Consider the following 19,635-nt stretch of genomic DNA (forward strand, 5'->3'; position numbering starts at 1 on the left):
TTACAAAACTATCTCACCTGCCCAGAACAAGGCGGCCCGTCCTCTGTTGCCCCCGTGTGGCCATTGCTGCACACGACACCTGCCACATGCAGCAGCGGCACTTCTAAAATCTGCCGCTAGGTGGCGCGGTCGCAGCGCAGACCCTATCCATAGTGGTTTATAACTGTAACCGCGGCTGTTTTATGTGCTTAGCTCAGTAGCTAAGTGGTAGTACCTGGCTGTCATCCCAGCATTCAGGAAGCTGAGGAAGAAGGATCTCTGAGAGTTCCAGGCCAGCCTGGGCTATAGAAAAAGACCCTAACCCAAAAAGAAAAAGGGGGAGGGGTAGTGAGAAGGCTCAGAGGGCATAGGTGATTGCAGCCAAGCATGAAGACCTGGGTTTAATACCCCAAACCCACAAGGTAGAAGGAAAAACTGACTCCTCCACGTTGCCCTCAGACCTCCATACACATGTACTCTGCCACATGGGTGCCTCTCAAAGACATAAATAAAAATTAAGGGCCAGGCATGGTGGCATCCTTTTGTGCCCATCCCCTAGTGCTGGGATAACAGACACATGCCACCAATAACTGGGTCAATTTTTTTAAAGACAGGGTCTCCCTGTGGCCCCAGCTGTCCTGGAACTTGCTACGTAGGCCAGGCTAGCCTAGCTCTCACAAAGATCTGCCTGCCTCTGTGTCCCGTGTATTGGGACTATAGGTATGCACCACCACGTCCAGCAATATTTTGGTTTTTTGAAGCTTACTTTTAGCCACTCTGAAGAAAATTCCAGAAATTTTTAGTGGGTGGCTGGGTGGGCAATTTTCCATTTTGTGAATTTCTTGTATCTTGAAATAAAAAATGAATCCAGGAGGTTAGGAAATTAATGTATTCTGTGGTTAGTTTATTTTTAATAAACCAACCATTGTGGGCTCAGGGCGTGGGAGATTCTCAAAGATCACTCCTGCCTGGACGCCCACAAACAGATGGAAATAAACATTTTAGGTAGGTCGTTTACCAAGACACACAGTCAAATAGACTCACCACACTTAGTTCTGTTTTAACCCAGAAACAAATGTCCTGGGTAGAGACAGAGCTTGTTCTTGTTCTTGGTCTGCATAATTCCTTTGTTTTGGTTTAGTTTTTGGTTTTGTTTTGTTTTGTTTCTTTTTTTGGTCTTGTTGAGACAGGGTCTCCCTGTAGCCCCAGGTGGCCTGGAACTCACTATGTGGAACAGGCTGGCCTTGAACTCACAGAGATCCACCTGCCTCTGCCTCCCAAGTGCTGGGATTACAGGCGTGCGCCACCAAGCCCAGCCTTGATTTTTGTTTTTGAGATAGAGGTTTTTTTGTTTTTGTTTTGTAGCACCAGCTGGTCTGGAACCCACTATGTAGACCAGGCTAGCCTCGAACTCACAGAGATTCGCCTGCCTCTGCTTCTGGACTGCTGGGACTAAAGGTGTGGGCCACCACTCCCAGCCCTTCTTTCTTTTATTAGATGAGAGTCTGTATAGCCTAGGCTGGCCTTGAACTCCTGATGCTCCTGCTTCTACGTCCCTAGTGCTGGGCTAACAGGTGTACACCACCATGTGGGATGGAACCCAGGACTTTATGCATGCTAGGGGAGAATTCTATCAACTGAGCCACAAGCACTCAATCCACTGAGCCACAAGAAGCACTCTACCCACTGAGCCACCAGCACTTTATTCATGAGCCGCAGATCCGGCAGTACCTGAGACAACTTCTTTTTCTGAGTGCTTCAAGAGCATATGGCCAACCAATCATGACACAGTCACATGTGAACATACACACAGCCTGGTTCATCTACATAGTGGAGTACCATGCAGCCCTGAACAGGAGTGAGGCTCCAACACACGCTACATCGTGAAGGGACCTTGAGAATCTCACACTTGGTGAGAGATCCAGACACAAACGGCCACATAGTGAGGGATTCCGAACAGGAGAATCCAGAGGCTGGAAGTGGATGTGTGGGTGCTGGGAGCTGGGGAGGGGATGGAGCAATGCTCATGTCACTTAGTATTTTAGGAAGTGCAGTGGGAGCTGGGGGAACCCAGTCTGCACAGTGATGTGGACTGCCGATTCGTGACCCACCTTAAAAGGGTGAATTTCAGTGCAGTAACAGAACAATCCTGGTGAACTTGTTTTCTGTTGTCTTCTGCCCACCACAACCCCTCCTCCCACCTCCTTTCTTCCAATCCCCAGGCCCCACTTACACTCCCCTGGATCCCTGGGGAGTCTTTCTCCCCCAAGGTCTATTCATAGACAGGCATGTGGTCCACTCTGACCTTCAGCTCCCACAACCTGTCCATCTCATTCACTTGTGAGACCCACTAAGGTGACGCCAAAGAGTGTGTTTTCACCCACCCCCACGTCCATATACAACAGATTTTCTTGGTGCTTTCCAAGAAAATCACAAGGTGCAGGGGCTGGAGAGATTGCTCAGTAGTTAAGACCACTGACTACTCTTGCAGAGGGGACCTGGATTTGGTCCCAGCATCTACATGGCAGCTAACAACTGTCAGTAACTTCAGTTCCCTCTTCTGGCATCTGTGGACATTTACACACTCATGTGCACTTACATACATACAGGCAATACACTCATACACATAAAATAAAAATAATAAAATATTTCTAAAATAAAGGGCTTTCTTGAAAGGGGGATATTTGATATGAGATCTTCATCCAAGAAGGCAATCTGGTGGAGATAGTAAAATACATAATTTAAAAAGCATAAGTTGGATCTATACATACAACTCTCTAAATGCCCATTCCCAGCACCCAACCCAGATAAGTTCCCTCCCCTCCTGTTCTATCCAATCACACAGAATCCTCCCAGAGCAGCAAAGGCCTTGTCTCTGAAGCTGCAGTCACAGGTGTGCATCACTGTGTCCCGCTTTAACTTGGGTGCTGGGGACAGGAACTTGGGGACTCATGCTTGTGTGCCAGTCTTTACCCACTGTGCAGTCTCACCAGTGGCTCCCCACCCATTTTCTTTCTAATCACAGAGACAATATGTCTCAGACATGAAGGTTGTGTCTGTAAATATCTCAGCCACAGTCCCCTTGTGCACTGGGGACAATGGGCTGCACCGTTCTCTAGAGTGCTGAAATTAAAGGTATGCACCACCACGCCCAATCTGTTCCACCATCTTCTATCTGAGACCCTTTAAGTGAATATTCCTGCTGGGCGTCATGGCACACACCTTTAATCCCAGCACTCAGGAGGCAGAGGCAGGTGGATCTCTGTGAGTTCAAGAGTTCAAGGCCAGCCTGGTCTACATAGTGAGTTCCAGGACAGCTGGGGCTACAGGGAAACCCTGTCTCAAAAAGACAAAAAACAAAAAATTAAAAAAGGCTGTGCATTGCTGGCCTGGGAGTGGTGGCACACGCCTTTAATCCCAGCACCCGGGAGACAGAGGCAGGTGGATCTTTGTGAGTTCGAGGCCAGCCTGGTCTACACAGTGAGTAGGACAGCTGGGGCTACAGGGAGACTCTGTCTCAAAAACACACACAAAAAAGTGAATATTCCTTAATAATTAGGAGTACGACAAGACCTCATTTATGGTACTGATTTATACAAACTGAAAATCTAAACCGGTCTCAACACACTAATTGAACAAGATGGATGCAGTGATGCACACCTGTCGTTTCAGCACTCCAGAAGCATAAGCAGGAGGATCAGGAGTTCAGGGTGATCCTTGGCTACATAGCCAATCCTAGGCCAGTCTGGACTACATGAAAACAAACAAAAGAAGTGAACAAGCACACCAGCTTACAGACTCGTGTTTTCTTTAATGAATGGGGCCCAACAAGTCATGCCACAGTCATGGAAGACCCCACTTGCTGGTGATCACAACATACCCATGCCTCCTAGATGCCAGCTTTGTGCACAGTGCAGAACAGAGCCCAGGCCCCTAACACCAACATGCAGAGGTCCATTGGGACCTTTGGGCTCTCTAGAGGCTCTGCGGCACGTTCAGCCCATGGCGGAGGTGCTGGCGAATGGCAGGAACGCAGCCGTGATGCCGTAGGGCATCCACTGCGTAGCATGTTGCAGCACCTGACTCCCAGCGGGTGAGCAGCAAGCCCTCACTGCCTCCGCTCAGTACCAGATGCATTTGGGCTGCCCTGGAGCTGACCTGGGAGAGAAAGAGGCCAAAGTTAGGGAGAGAAGGCCTCATGTGTCTGCACGGACTCTGACCTCTGCACAGCACCAGTGGACATTGGTGTGGGACCCGAGGGTGGACCTGAACTGATCTTGCCATCTTTTTTTTTTTTTTTTCCGTTGCTTTTGTTTTGTTTTAGTTTTGGGTTTTTTTGTTTATTTTTTGAGACAAGGTCTGGAACTCACTGTGTAGACCAGACTGGCCTTGAACTCACAGAGATCCGCCTGCCTCTGCCTCCTGAGTGCTGGGATTAAAGGGTGCACCACCATACCCGGCTTGTTTTAGTATTTTATTATTTTTATTTTTTATGTATGAGTGTATTGCTTGCATATGTGTAAGTACATCTGTGTTGTGCAGTGCCCGAATAGGTCAGAAGAGGGTGTGGGAACTGGAGTTATGGATGGGTGTTAGAGGTTAGTGGGCACTGGAAATTGAACCCGGGTCCTCTGCAAGGTCAGCCACTGCTCTTAACCACTGAGACATCTCTCCAGTCCCTGGTTTTTTTGTTGTTGTCATTGTTGTTTGTTTGTTTGTTTTTAGACAGGGTCTCCCTGTAGCCCCAGCTGGCCTCAATCTCACAGAGATTCACCTGCTTCTGCCTCCCAAGTGCTGGAAATAAAGGCCACAACCAGGCCTGGGCCTTGATTCATTTACTTTTATTTTTTGTGTATGACTGTCTTGCCTTCATGTATGTAATGGGTGTAATAGCCACAGAGATCAGAAGAGGGTGTCAGATCCCCTGGAACTGAGTTACCGATGGTTGTTAGCTGCCATGTTGGTGCTGGGAACTGAACCCAGATCCTCTGCAAGAACAACCAGGGCTCTTAACTGCTGAGCTCTCCAGCCACCTCTTTACCATTTTTTGTTTCACATGCCCCTGCCCAGCCCATTTCAGAACTCAGACACTCCCTGGGTCCAGAAGGTTGCCCTGGCCCTGTGTGTCCAGCTCCAGCCACTCACCTGAATTGCCCCATTGCTCAGCATCAAGACCAGAACTTGGGGGTCAGCTACAAAGCTCAGTAGACAGAGGCCAGGTGTGGTAGGTGTGTCAGGCACAGCAAACATGGGCACGGTTCCTTCCTATGGACAAGCTGGATCAGGGGCCCACAGGCCCCCAACTCCCCAACCCAGTCCTCCCCTCACCTCCTGCAGCTGCCTCTGCATGTAACAGGTGAAGCGCTGCAGGACAGCCAGCTTGGCATGCAGTGGGCTGGGCACGTCCCTCCATACAAAGGTCTGCAGCGTTCCTCGGTCAGGCAGGTAGGAGACGTGGCTGGAGACCAGAGATCTGCATAGGGGCTCTGCTCTGGGTGCCCCGAACCTGGGGACACCTTTCAATAGATCCGCACCCTCTTGAAGTCTGAATACCCCTTCTCTACATATTATCCTAAGACATGGGGGCAGAACACTTGCAAGATCCTGGGTTCCATACTCAGAAATAGAAAAACAGGGTGAAGCTGGGTGTGGTGGCGCATGCCTTTAATCCCAGCACTCAGGAGGCAGAGGCAGGCAGATCTCTGAGAGTTCGAGGCCAGCCTGGTCTACGTAGTGAGTTCCGGGACAGCAGGGGCTACAGAGAGACCTTGTCTCAAAAAGAACAAAAAAAAAAAAAAGAAAATTAGGGTGAAAATGAATCAGGGTGCTGACAAGATGGCTCAGTAGGTAAGGGGGTTTGCCACACAGGCATGAAGATCTGAGTTCAAATCGCCAATGCTCATGTAAAAACTAGACGTGGTACACGTCTGTATGACCCCAGTACTGGGGAGGCAGAGACAGAGGGATCCCTGGGGCTCAATGGCCAGGTAGTAGAGGCAGGCAGATCTATGCGTTCTAGGGCAGCCTGGGCTGCATAGTGAGACTCAAATAAAATAGGGTCTGGAGAGCTGGCTCAGCGGTTAAGAGCACTGGCTGCTCTTGCAGAGGACCCAGGTTTGGTTCCCAGTACCCACATGACAGCTAATAACCATCTGTAATTCCAGTTCTAGGGGATCTGACACTCTCTTCTGGCCTGCTTGGGCATTGCATGCATGGGTCACTTACATACATGCAAGCAAAACACTCAAACACACCAAATAAAAATAAAATAAAAATAATTTTAATAAAAATGAAATGTAGGAGCTAGAGAGATGGCTCGGCAATTAAGAACACTGGTTGTTCTTGCAGAAGACCCGGGTTCGAATCCCAGCACCCACATGGCAGCTAACAACTGTCTGTAACTCCAGTCCCAGGGGATCCAACAGCCTCTTCTGACGTCTGCGGGCATTGCACGATATGGGTGCACTTACCTACATGCAGGCAATACACAAATACACATAAAGTAAAAAAAATAATAATAAAAAAATGAAATGTAGTAACATGAAAGACAGGAACACTGACCTCTGGCTCCTACAGCCATGCACACACCACACTGGGTCATGCCATACATGCAGACTCTACCATATTTAACTGCAGCATGAAGCTGTTTGATGTTCCCTACTTTTTTTTGAGAGAGGGTCTCATGTCACCCAGGCTGACCTGCAACTCACTATGTAGCCGAAGATGGCCCTGAACTCACAATCCTCCTTCACTCCCAAGTGCTGGAATGACAGGTGTGTGACCCCACACCTAGTTCATGTGGTACTGGGGATGAACCCAAGGCCTCAGGAATGCTAGGCCAGTGCTCTGCCCACCAAGCCACAAGCACGCTACCCACTGAGACAAGCACTCTGCCCACTGAGAATAAGTACTCTCTCCACTGAGCTACAAGCACTTTCTCCACTAATCGATAAGCACCCTATCCACAGAGCCCAGCCTCACCTCCTCCTTCCTCCTCTTCCTTGAACTTTGCTCCCCTAGTGACCCTCCTCAGACCCCATGTTCTCCAAAGGCCCCTCTCCCCCTAATTGGCCACCCCATCTGATTTTGGTTATTCCTAGAAGCACCACCTGAAATCAACTTAGACATTCCTTTCTTTAGCTGAGCCCTCCACTACCGGTAGTTGCTTAAATAGCTAATGAATGAGTAAAGAAAGATGGGTGTAGCGTGCTACCCCAGGAGAGGAGCCCCACAAATTACCCTCGTGGTGGCCATAGGGCCATGTGAGAACCATCCCGAAACAGCACGCCACAGCCCCCATCTGACAGCTGGTAGCCAAAGCCACACTTGCAGGAATAATCCACACACTTGGGGACCCAGAGGACAGGCTGCAGCTCCCCAGGGGGTTCCTGTGTGGCTGGGCCTAAAGGGGAGAGGAGGGGCGCAGAACCAGGCTCAGGGCTGGGCTCCTTGTTTGCTTGTTTTTGTTTGTTTACATTTTTTGTTTTTGAGACAGCTGTGGCCCCAGCTGACCTGGAACTTGTTACATAGCCCAGGCTGGCCTCAGTCTTAGAGATATGCCTGCCTCCACCTCCCCAGTGCTGGGGTCAAAGATGCCACCAGCCTGGCCTTTAGCTCTGCACCTTGTGTAGCCTCCTACCCAGGGATCCTGCGTCCAAGCAGAGGAGAAGTTTCTTGATTGCAACCTCTACCTCCGGTGCTCGGCTCCCCTTCAGGTCTGGTGAGACAGAGTTGTGCAAGTGGCCAGACAGCCATGGGCTTCTGCCCACAAGGTTCCCTCCAACCAGCCTGGTCCACACACTTGCATCTGTGAGAAAGTCATTTCACACCCTGGCTATCCCAGTCATCTGTTACATGCCAAAAGTGGAGAAACTGAGGCCGAGAGAGGGGCCATGACCTAGCAGGATGATCCTCAACCCACAGTACCCCCAGGGATAGGGTCTGTCACTTACCTGTCTGGTCGCTCCTCAGGGTCCCGTGTGTGAGGGGGTGGACACCAGTCTCAGGGTAGAGGAGAGTTTTTTCCTGGGAGAGAAAGATGTTTGGGAGAGAGTAGAGGTGAAGACAGACCCCCATCCCTGAGAGATCCCCCTCAGAGCCCTGCCTGGCTTTATACACAGAACAGGTTTCCTCTTAGATAAATCCTGAGAACTTAGCAAAGGCATATAACAAGTACTCGTTAAATGTATGCAATGAAAATAGATAAGTGTCCCCTAGTCTCAGAGAATGCCAGGTTGGGGGACAGGTGGGTCCAGATGTTGTTAACAAGCCTGTTTAGAATCCCCCAGTGAGGGTCTAGGGGCATGGCTCGGGGGTAGAGTGACAGCCTAGAATCCCCCAGCAGGAGCTAGGGGCATGGCCAAGTGTTGGTCAATCTGGGGGCCATACATGTACTGGAATTTTCCATTGGAGCTTCAAGGAAACCTTCCCGAAGGAGGCAGCTTCCTCTTTGGTACCCACTCAACCCTCACCTCACTAGCGGACTCTGCGTGGTCAGGTACTGTCTCTTCTGCAGGTCCTGAGGCCTCTTTGGGAGTGAAAGGGCCTGAGGGAGATACAGGTTTCTGAGACAGTGAGAAGTAGTTCCTGCCCCCCTCATCCACCTTTGCCATGGACATGATGTGCCCAGGTGTGGGAGTGACATGGTCAGGTGGGGACGAGGAAGGCCAGTGATCATGGATCAGTGGGACAAGTGATGGACTGGGTTAGGCCATGCAAACACTGGGGGAGTGTCTGCAATAGGCAGAGGAGAAAAGGGATGGATGGCTACTTACAGGGTGGTCGGCACTGGGTCAGCAGCTGGCCCACCTTATGGAACAGCCTGCCCAGCGGTGGGGGGAAGATGAAGATAGGCGGGCTATGGCAGGAATGAGGGGGCAGCCGATCCGGGGTGAAGCCCTTCAGAGTTGGGGGACTGAGATCAGCTCTGGCTCTGGATGGCCCCTGCATTGCCAACAAGACCCCCAATCTCAGCTGTGCAGGGCTCACTGTTGGGGACACCCCTCACCTGGGTGAAAAAATCATCTTGAAGCAAGTGGTCCAGGCTGGGCCGCTCAGAGGGTTCAGGTGCCAGGAGCCTCGCAATGAGGCTGCGAGCACTGGGGGACAGCTGTGTGGGCTCTGGATAGCGGGCAGCGCGGATGTTTTGGTACATGTCCGAAAGGGGTGCCCCAGAGAAGGGTGGGGTGCCCATCAGCACTGTGTACCTAGGGCCAGGTTGGGAGGTAGGAATGAGCCAGGGTGTAGGAGGAACATACACACAGTTCTACCCCCACCTGGCCAAACCCTCCCCCACCCCAATTCTGGATCCCACAGCCCCACAGCTGCCCCTCAAACCCCCACCTGGCAGCTCAGAAAATTTCATCTGTCCATCCACCTGTCCCTAGTCTGCTCCTCCTGTATCAACTTTGTGGTTTTTTTGTTTTTTTTTTTCTAGACTTTGAACTCCTGATATTCGTGCTACCACACCTGGTTTATGTGGTGCTGTGGATGAAACCCAGGGCTTCATGCATGCTATGGGTGCACTCTACCACTGAGCTACAAGTACTGTACTTACACTCTACCCACTGAGACTTAGCCCTGCCCAAACCCGCAAGCATCTCCCCTCATACATATGTTGCCATGCCTGACTGCGGTCACAACAGCAGGTGTGTATGTTTCCGCCTGTGCACACCTATCCGTGTGGTATCTAAACTTTTTATTTCATTTTTAATTTTATTTATTTATTTTTATTTTTTGTCTTTTTGAGACAGGTCTCCCTGTAGCCCCAGCTGGCCTGGAACTTGCTATGTAGACCAGGCTGGCCTCAAACTCACAAAGATCTGCCTACCTCTGCCTCCCAAGTGCTGGGATCAAAGGCATGCGCCACCCCACCTGGTATTTATTTTTATTTAATTGTATGTGTGTTTGCCTGCATGTACGTATGTGTACCACATGTGTGAAATACTCATAGATGCCAGAAGAGGGAGTCAGATACCCTAGAACTGTAGTTGTGGACTGTTATTAGCTACCATGTGGGTGCTGGTAACTGAACCCAGGTCCTCTTTCAGAGCAGCTAGTGCTCTTAACCACTGAGCCAGATCTCCAGCCCCTGTTTTTTTTCCCTTCCTTCCTTCCTTCCTTCCTTCCTTCCTTCCTTCCTTCCTTCCTTCCTTCCTTCCTTCCTTCCTTCCTTCTGCCTGTCTGCTAGTCTTTCTTGTTTTTTGGGGACATGGTCTCCCTGGAGCTCCAGCCAGTCTGGATCTTGTAGAGATCCCTTTGCCTCAAAGGTGAGCACCACCAGATCTGTCCTTTCTGTGTAACAGGGTCTCACACTATAATTCAGGCTGGCCTCAAACTCACAGCCATTCTCCTGCCTCAGTCTCCTGAGTGGTTGGATCACAAGTATGCCCCACCATGCCCAGTTAACACCTGTCCATCTTTTCCAAAGGGGTTTCCCTGAAGCTCACTCCCCCTACCCATAGCTGGTCTCCCCTAGACAGTACCCCCACTTCCCCAACCCTGACCCCCCAGGGTTTCACTCACATGATGCAACCCAGAGCCCAGATGTCTGACTTGCAGGAGTGTCCTTTTCAGGACACCACTTCAGGGGCCTGAAAGTTTGGAGTCCCACAAAGCACCCTAGGAGGGGAATCATGGCTTGTTCAGAAAGGCTGGGGCTCCTGGGGCCCCACTGACCACCACTTGGAGCCCCACCCTCACTTGTGGCAGCAGCCTGCTGGCCCCACCCTGGCAGCCAGCCCCAGGTCTCCAATCTTCACCTCCATGTTCCTGTTAAGGAAGAAATTACCTGTGGGTGGAGAAGAGAATGAGGGTGTCTGTGGTCCTCACCTCCTCCCAACCTCCCAGCCCCCCAACCATGCTCCCAGCCCCTCATCATCCTCCTAGTCCCCCACCGTGCTCCCAGCCCCCCACTATGCTCCCAGCCCGCCTCCCGACCCTTCCCTGCTCACTGGGCTTCAGGTCCCGGTGCACTATGCGTCTCTGGTGCAAGTAGTGTAGGCCGCTAATCAGGCCCCGCAGATAATAGCGGACCTCAGGCTCGGTCAGTGTCCGCCGCGCCTTCAGCACGTCGGCCAAGGACTGCAGGGTACCCCGCAGGAATCAGGGGGGTGGTATTACGGGGTAAAGGGAGGGCACAAGGCGCCATATGTGGGGACAGGGGACACTGGTGACTGGACAGAGGCCAGTAGTCCAGCAAGCCAGCATGGCATGGGCTCAGGTAGGCACAGGCAGCCATGGAGAGGCAGAGACGGGTCAAGGAGGTGCCTGCCCGGCTCTTCCTGGCACTGAACTCCCAGCAACGTCCCCCCAGCAACAGCCAGCACCTACTCCTGCATCACCACCCAGCTCGGTCCAACCCAGTGCCACTCCATGCACCCCACCAAGCCTCACCCAAGTCACACCAAGCCACAAACCAACCCCAACTAGGCTCACGTCATCGGAACCCAGATACGCCCAACCGCACCAGGCCCCGCCCATCTGAACTATGCCACACCCACTCCACTAGGTCCACTAAACCACACCAAACCCTGCCCAGCCGTCCTGACTGGCATTACCAAAAACCTCCATCAGCATCTCCCAGCCCCACCCAGCTCCCAGGCCCTGCTTAGCTCCCCTGTCTACCCCAACTCCTCCCAGCCCTGCCCAGCAACCCCAGGCCCCGCCCACCTCCAAGGCCCTCCTTATATATCAGGCCCTGCCCAGCTACCAGCCCTTCCTTGTCCCCTGGTCCCGCCCAGCCTCCAGGCCACACCTCAGCCAATTCCAGCCCCTCCCAGCAAAGGCCCCGCGCACCTCCAAGGCCCCGCCTGGATCTCAGCCCCGCCTAGCAGCCTTGGACCCCGCCCAGCCCCCGGGCCCGCCCCCTGCTGCACACCTGGTGGCTACAGTACTCCAGCACCAGGTAGACATGGTCGTGGTCGGCAAAGTGTCCGTGGAAGGCCACGATGTTGCGGTGGCGCAGACGGCTGTGCAAGGCGATCTCGCGCTCCACCTGCGGCGCCCACGTGGGTCCCTCAGGTGCAGACAGCTGACAGGACCCAGGTCCTGCTTGTCGGCAGGGATAGGAAAAGACTGGGTGGGTAGGGGTGGGTGGGGGTGGGTGTTGGTGGGTGCTGGGATCTCACCTGCCCACGTGGACGCAGCCTCCCGGCCCCGCCCTTGGGTACCACCTTTAGGGCGAACACGGCGCTGGTGCACATGTCGGTGAGCTTGTAGCAGCGGCTGAAGGCGCCCTGCGGGGGACAGTGGAAAACGCTGGATAGCAGGACACATACGGGACACAGGGCACGCCAGGCACATGGGAAACAGACACACAGGACACGGGACACAGGAGACACACAGACCATACTGGACACACCGGGCACACCAGACACAGGAGGCACCCAGCACAGGATACACTGGGAACTGGATACACGGGACACACGGGACACAGGCTCACAGGCTCACCCCACACTAGCTGACACAAGAGATCTGGCAGCCAAACTCACACCAGAGATCACGGATCATGGATGGGATTCTGCAGAAGGAAAGCCACAGCCCATGGAACAGTGAGGAACTCTCTGCACTGGGACATGCAGCACCCAGACACATAGCACCCACTCAGGATCTAGACACTCAGCATCCAGACACTCAGCACCCAGACACAGTGCCCAAACACACAGTACTTGGACACATGACAAAAACACACCTAGGCAGACAATACTAGAACTACAAAAATCAGACACCCCACACCTGACACTCTGCGCAGCAACCTCCCCAGTTCAGACGAGCAGCACCCAGTCCCGGCCAGGCTCAGCGTCTTCACGCAGCGCACAAAGACCAGTCTCAGAGTGGGGCTGTGTACACACCAAGCGCTCAGGACCGGCACACACCAAGAACAGTCTCGGAAACGCAGGAGCAGCACACACGTCCCCCACGCCCCGACCCAGCGCGTCCAGTGCGGATTTCTGCCTGGTCCCCAACCAGGGGAAGCGGGGCGCACCAAACTCTACAGCTGTACGGCTCCCAATGCACCAGTCTTCTAGCGCGCATCCCGCCCTGCCGCTACACCACCCCACCACCCCGCCCTTCCTGCGCAGGGAACTCGGTGCCGGGCTGGTGACGGTGCGGGAAGTCCCCACCTTGCCGATCAGCTTCCCACGACGGTACACACACCCAGAGCCTGGGTCACGCAGGAAGGCGGCCACTAGCGGGCGGTTTTTCCGCCGGCGCTGAGCTCTGGGCTCCATCTGCGCCAGAAGCACTTCGCAAAGCAGCTCTGTGCAGCGCCACAGCGCGCGCAGGTCTTGTTGGAGAGTAGGGGCGGGGGTGGAAGCGGAGGACTCGGTGAGGAGGCGTGGCCCAGACACCCGAGGAATCCTGCCAGCACCCCAGGGAGCCGGACTGCCCTGTGCTCTGAGCGCCAACCTGGAGCCAGGTACTACGAAGACCCTTTACATTCGCAACCCAGCGCTTCCTAAGCTGGAACCTGTGACAGCATGGATTTCACCCACTGGGAAACTGAGGCCCAGAGGGCTTGCCTGGCTCCCTTGCAGAGTCTCCCCCACCATGGGAGAGGGATTCAGGGAGAGGGCACCCCAGGGCTCTGGCACACCTTAAGCTCCTCCCTAGCCAATAACCTGTGGGGCTTTGTCAGCTCAGGTACTGGGCAGCCACAGCAGGACTCAGAGAGAGGTCAGTCCAGCATCTCTCTAGGACCATGTGCAGGAATCAAAGAGGGGCAGGGTGGGTGGCCCTGACACAGGGTGGCTGGGGGGACAGCCAGCTGGCTTCCAAGCAACCTGGGATCTCACCCCTGCTCCTCAAAATGACACTCCTAAGCTGCCTGAACCCTGTTCTCATCCCATGTGTGAGCTCACCCCAAATGCCCCCAGATGGGACAGGGGGAGACCTGTGAGCAAGCACTGAGAGGGGTATTTCCTGCCCGCCCCCCTGGCCATACCCCCTTCAGTGGCATGGCCCGGACTGGATTCCAAAATCACTCTGGAAAATTCCACAGTCTGAATCCAGCCACACAGAGCCCGGCTAATCTGGAGGCCCCACTGTGTTATGTAACATTTGGGGGATTCTTACTAGAGGCAGATGGCTGGGGCTCACATCCTGCCCTGTCACTGCTGGGCTCACTAAGTGGAAGGGCATGAAATTGAGTTGTGGCAGAGGGGCCCAGGAACACATCCTCCCCACAGGGAGCTGGGAACCACTCTGGGAGTCTCAGAAGGACACAACCTACTCATTGTCCCCCCACATCCACATGTCCTGGCTGAATCTGCAAGTCCATCTTTGGGTTGTATGTGATTTGGCAGCAAGAGCCCCCTGTCCAGCCAACTGTCCCTCATCCTGGCTGCCATGGCTCCCTAGCACCTGACACTCTCAGGACCCTCCCTAGGGAATCACATACAACAGCAGCAGCAGTACCAGCAGCAGGAGTAACAGATTTTAAAGACTTTTGAGATAACGTGCGCATCTCACCACAACACTGGGGAGACAGAGGCAGGTGAATCTTTGTGAGATTGAGGCCAGCCTGGGCTACATAGTGAGTTCCAGGACAGCTTGAGGGTACTCAGTGAGACCTGAGACCCTGTCTCATAAAAACAAACAAGTAAATAAATAAATAATAAAGGCTTTGAGGGCAGGACTTCAGTCTGCCAAGGCTTTCTCTAAGGTTAGGGGCTGGTCTCAGCACCAATTAACAGACAAGGAAACTAAGCCTACAGGAGGCTCCTGCAAGCTCACAGTCTACCCCCATGCATCCCAAGTCCCGGCCCACGGAATGATGGTCCCCAATTTCCTTTCTCCCCCAAAGAGCTGAACCAAGCAGAAACTTTTCTGTGGAAGGGCTGAGGCTCCTGGCCCGGTGCCCTGCCTTGTGCCCATCAGCTGATGTGTGGCCCTCTGCCTCTCCCTGGCTGCTCTACAAGGGGTGTCTGGCCTGAGCTTGCTCCCTGAAGCTCAGAGGCCTCCTGGTCCCTCCATGTACGCCAATGAGGAGGGACACCCCACACCCCAGGTTCCCTGCCCACCCCAGCCTGGCACAATACCATTCTTGGCTCACTTCAAAGGTGTCAGGCAAACATTAGGAGATGGGGGACCTTGAGAGGTACAGAGTCTCCTTTTGGGGGTGTGAAAATGTCTAAGAGACATCTACATTTGAAGTTTATGGGGTAGGTTTCAGATTCATTCTAAGACGGTTAGCAAGACTGGGATCCCAACTGATGTGGGCAACATAATGAGATGCTGCTTCACAAAAAGCCCAGCCTGGGCTACACAGTAAGTTCCAGGCCAGCTGGGGCTACATAGTGAGACCTTTTAATTCTAGCACTCAAGAGGCAGAGGCAGGCTGATCTCTGTGAGTTCAAGGCCAGCCTGGTCTACATAGCAAGTTCCAGGCCACCTGGTACTAGAGGGAGACCTTGTCTCAAAATGACCAAAACCAAAACAAAACAAACAAAAACCAAGAAAGGAAGAGAGGGACAGATTGACATAGATATTGATTTTCATAGCAGACAGAGATGGACACAGCCCAGTATCCATAAATGAATGATGGATATACAGTGTAGTCTGCCCACACAATGGAATATCAAGCAGCCCTGAATAGGATCAAGGCTCTGACACTTGCCAGGTCGTGGAGGGACCCTGAGGACAACCCACGCAATGAGAGACAGACACAAAAGGCCACACAGTGTGGGACTTCACAACAAGAAGTGTCTAGAGCAGGAGACCCCAACAGTAGGAAGTGGATGCCGAGTCCTGGGAGGGGTTGGGAGTTAGTGTTGAATGGTGACAGCATTTTCCTGTGGAGAGAAAGTTCTGGAGGTGGATGGCAGGGACTGCTATGTGAGTGAGCTTCCTGTGTGCTAAAAAGATAAACATACTCATTTTATTTTGTTTTAACATTTTATTGAGATAGGGTCTAGTATAGCTCAGGCTGGCCTTGAACTCATGATGTAGCCAAGAATGACCCTGAACTCCTGATCCTCTTGCCTCAGACCCCAGGGGGCTGGAATGACAGGTGTGCACCACCACGCCTTGGCACAAACTAGCCAATCTTACAAGAGAAGTGTCCTACTGGGCCTCAATGACTGGTGGTCTCAGGCAGGAGCCTGTCTGGCAACCCCCCCTGCACCCTACAGTGTACCCCAGTGCTCAGCACCACAGCCCCAGTTCCCCTCCTGTCTCTGCACTTTTGCTGACCTGAGATAACTTTTCCGACTTAGCAGATTTCTCCAGAGAAGCTCCAGAGAGCTTTGCTCAAAATATCGGCTGCAGGTGGATGGGGTGGCGGCTGTCCTCAGCTGAGACTCTCCAGAGGTTTGTGTGGATCCTCCAGGTGCCCCAGGACTCCCAGCCACATGACCGGGGGAGCAACTCCTGTCCCCATCTGGGCTCCCGTGGTGTCCATGTGGCTGGACTCATCAGTCCTCAGCCACTTACAAAACATCCCCGGAGAGGCTGAAGTCCCCAGGGCTCTGGACACAGGAGAGAGCTGACCTTTACCCACAGCACCCCATGATGGGGCAACATGGCCAGCAGGGTGTGAGGGGGACTCCAGACAGGTGGCTTTAGCAGTGACAGTGGGGGGTGGCTGAACTGAGCTGCTGGCACCCCTCTCCAACTCACTCTCTAAAATTCAGACCCTGAAGCAAGGGTTCTGTGCAGACCAAATTTGGAGAACCTTATGAAATCTGGTTAGCACTCGGACTTCCCTCTGGCTTCTCATACCAACCCCAATCCTATCCCTCCCCCAAGACCATTGCATACTCCATCATCTCAAAACACATCTCCAAATCTTTCCAGGCCAGTCCAGTATCTACAGAGACACAGTGTGTCTCATCCATGCACTGGACTTTTATACAGCCATGAACAGGAACAAGGCTCTGGCACAGGAGAACACAATTCCCCGATCCCTGACTCCAGTCTGCTCTGATTTTTTTTTCTCTTTTTAAAGATCTGTAGTTTTAGCCAGTCCTGGTGGCACACACCTTTAGTCCCAGCACTTGGGAGGCAGAGGCAGACCGATCTCTGTGAGTTCAAAGCCAGCCTGGTCTACATAGTGAGTTCCTGGACAGCTAGGGCTACAGGGAGACCCTGTCTCAAAAAGACAAAAACAAAAGTTCTGTAGTTTTTGTATTTTTTTTTTTTTTTTGAGATAGGGTCTCACTGTGTAGCTCTGGCTGACATGGAACTTGCTATGTAGACCAGGCTTTCTTGATCTCAGAGAGATATCACCACACCCGGCACCTTCTGTAGTTTTTTTTTATTTACCGTAGGCATCCCAGGGCACCCCAATCTTTGCCGTCACCACTCAGCATGTGACCCTTGCAGTGGACGCTCTTCTCCAATGGTCCTTTCTCCTGCCGGACATGGCATCAACCTCAGAGCAGAACATCTACCAACCCTCCTGTGCAGGCTGCTGTGTGGGAGCAAGAACAGGCCTGGTTTCCACGGGAGCCATCTGTTTTTGTCTGTGGGGCTTTTTACTAATGACAGAAAGCTAAATGTCAGAGGAGACCCTGGGGACAAGAGCAGAGAAAGAGAAAAAGCAAGGTGCAGTGGCACATGCCAGTCATCCTAGCACCTAGGAGGTGGATGCAGGAGGGTCAGGGGTTAAAGGTCATTCTCAGCTACATAGGGAGTTTGAGGCCAGCCTGGGCTACACAGTGAGACTCTGCCTTAAAATAAAAAATAAAAAGAAGCTGGTCTTGGTGGCACACACCTTTAGTTCCAGCACTTCAAAGGCAGAGGCAGGCGGATCTCTGTGAGTTCAAGGGTAGCCTGGCCAGCTCAGGCTACAGGGAGACCCTATCTTAAAAACAAAAACAAAAACAAACAAACAAACAAACAAACAAATATATATATATATATATCAAAAGTAAAAAGAGGGGCTGGAGAGATGGCTCAATGGTTAAGAGCACTGACTGCTCTTGCAGAGGACCCAGGTTCGATTCCCAGCACCCACGTGGTGGCTACAAATTGTCCTTAACTCCAGTTCCAGGGGAATCCGAAGCCCTCCTCTGACCTCTACGGCATTACACAACACGGATGCACTCGCATACATGCAGGCAATACACTCATACACATAAAATAAAAATAATAAAATATTTTAAAAAGTAAAAAGAAAGCTGGGGCTGAGTGGGTAACATGATTGTAGCATAGTGGGTAGGGTGCTTGTGGCTCAGTGCAGAGTGCTTGTAGCTCAGTGGGCAGAGTGGCCTAACATGCAGGAGGCCCTGGGTTCATTCCCAGCATGTATGCCTGTCATTCCAGCACTGGGGAGACAGAAGCGGGAGGATCCTTGGGGTTCCCTGGCCAGTCAGTTGAATCCATGAGTTCCATGTTCCATGAAAGACCCTGCCTCAAAAACAATGCAGTGCATGCCTTTAATCCTAGCACTTGGGAGGCAGAGGCAGGCAGATCTCCATGAGTGGGGCTACACAGTGAGACACTGCATGGAGAGACAGTTCAGAGATTAGGAGCACTGGCTGCTCTTGCAAAGGACCTGGGTTTGGTTCCCAGTACCCACATGGCAGCTAACAACCATCTTTAACTCCAGTTCCAGGGTATCTGACACCTCTTCTGATCACTACCAGCATTGTATGATACTGATGCTCTTACATATGTGCAGGCAAAACATTCATACACATAAAATATAAATGATAAAAAATTTTTAAATTTATTTTTATTTAATTGGTGTGGGTGTATTGCTTGTATGTAGGTAGGTGCTCTTAACCACTGAGCCATCTCTCCAGCCCTGAAATTAAAAAAAAAAATTTTTTGTCTTTTTGAGACAGGGTCTCCCTGTAGCCCCAGATGTCCCGGAACTCGCTATGTAGACCAGGCTGGTCTCAAACTCACAAAGATCCACATGCCTCTGCCTCCTGAGTGCTGGGATTAAAGGTGTGCGCCACCACACCCGGCCCAAAATTTTTTAAAAGGTGAAGAACAGTTGAGAGACACCTCACACTGACCTGTGCCCACACCCAGGTGCACAGGCAAAAGTGATATATACTGATGGCTCAGCTTGATTCAGGATCTCAAGTTTCTACTCCCTGTCTATTGTGGGAGGGGCGGTCCTTGGATGCAGCTCAGGGTCCCAGCACAGCATCCTGAAGGAAAAACGGGAACCCAGGTTCCTCCCCATGGGTGACCCTGGCCACCATGGGTCCCAATTCCTCCCTTGTTCATCCCTGGGCCCTGGGGCATCCAGAGAGTCCGAGATGGTCTGGACAGGAGTGACCAAACCTAAGTCAAGCTGGGAACCTGGTGGCCAAGCCACAGGGATCTTAGAGGGTGACTTCCCTGCCCCAGCACTCCCTATTGTACCTTTTTGAGAAAAGTTTAAGTCATATAAACTGAGCTGCTGACTTTTTTATAAAGATTTATTTTTATTTATCTATTTATTTTTGGTCTTTTTGAGACAGGGTTTCCCTGTAGCCCCAGCTGACCTGGAACTCACTATATAGACCAGGCTGGCCTCGAACTCACAAAGAGCCCCCTGCCTCTGCCTCCCAAGTGCTAGGACTAAAAGCATGCATCACCATCACCACCATGCCTGGCTCTTGTCTTTTTTTTTTTTTTTTTTTTTTTTTAAAAAAAAAAAAAAAAAAAAAAAAAAAAAGAGGACGATAAATCTTTCACTGTGATATATCAAAATAA

At 52.2% G+C, this 19,635-nt stretch overlaps 1 protein-coding gene across 1 annotated transcript; it reads right to left on the minus strand.

The window, feature by feature from the left end:
- Positions 1 to 3,783: 3,783 nt before the first annotated feature.
- Plk5 (polo like kinase 5) lies at positions 3,784 to 13,271 on the minus strand. The gene is given in 15 exon segments (XM_008837150.1): positions 3,784 to 4,137; positions 5,125 to 5,244; positions 5,308 to 5,437; positions 7,219 to 7,381; positions 7,619 to 7,696; positions 7,932 to 8,004; positions 8,451 to 8,524; positions 8,754 to 8,877; positions 8,987 to 9,185; positions 10,504 to 10,599; positions 10,681 to 10,768; positions 10,932 to 11,061; positions 11,858 to 11,974; positions 12,108 to 12,215; positions 13,104 to 13,271. Coding segments are annotated over 15 exon segments (1,791 nt in total). The 5' UTR covers positions 13,212 to 13,271; the 3' UTR covers positions 3,784 to 3,954.
- Between the last annotated feature and the right edge of the window lie 6,364 nt (positions 13,272 to 19,635).

The sequence above is a fragment of the Nannospalax galili genome, unplaced genomic scaffold (assembly GCF_000622305.1).
Source record: "Nannospalax galili isolate Female #2095 unplaced genomic scaffold, S.galili_v1.0 scaffold77, whole genome shotgun sequence".
Classification (NCBI taxonomy): domain Eukaryota; kingdom Metazoa; phylum Chordata; class Mammalia; order Rodentia; family Spalacidae; genus Nannospalax; species Nannospalax galili.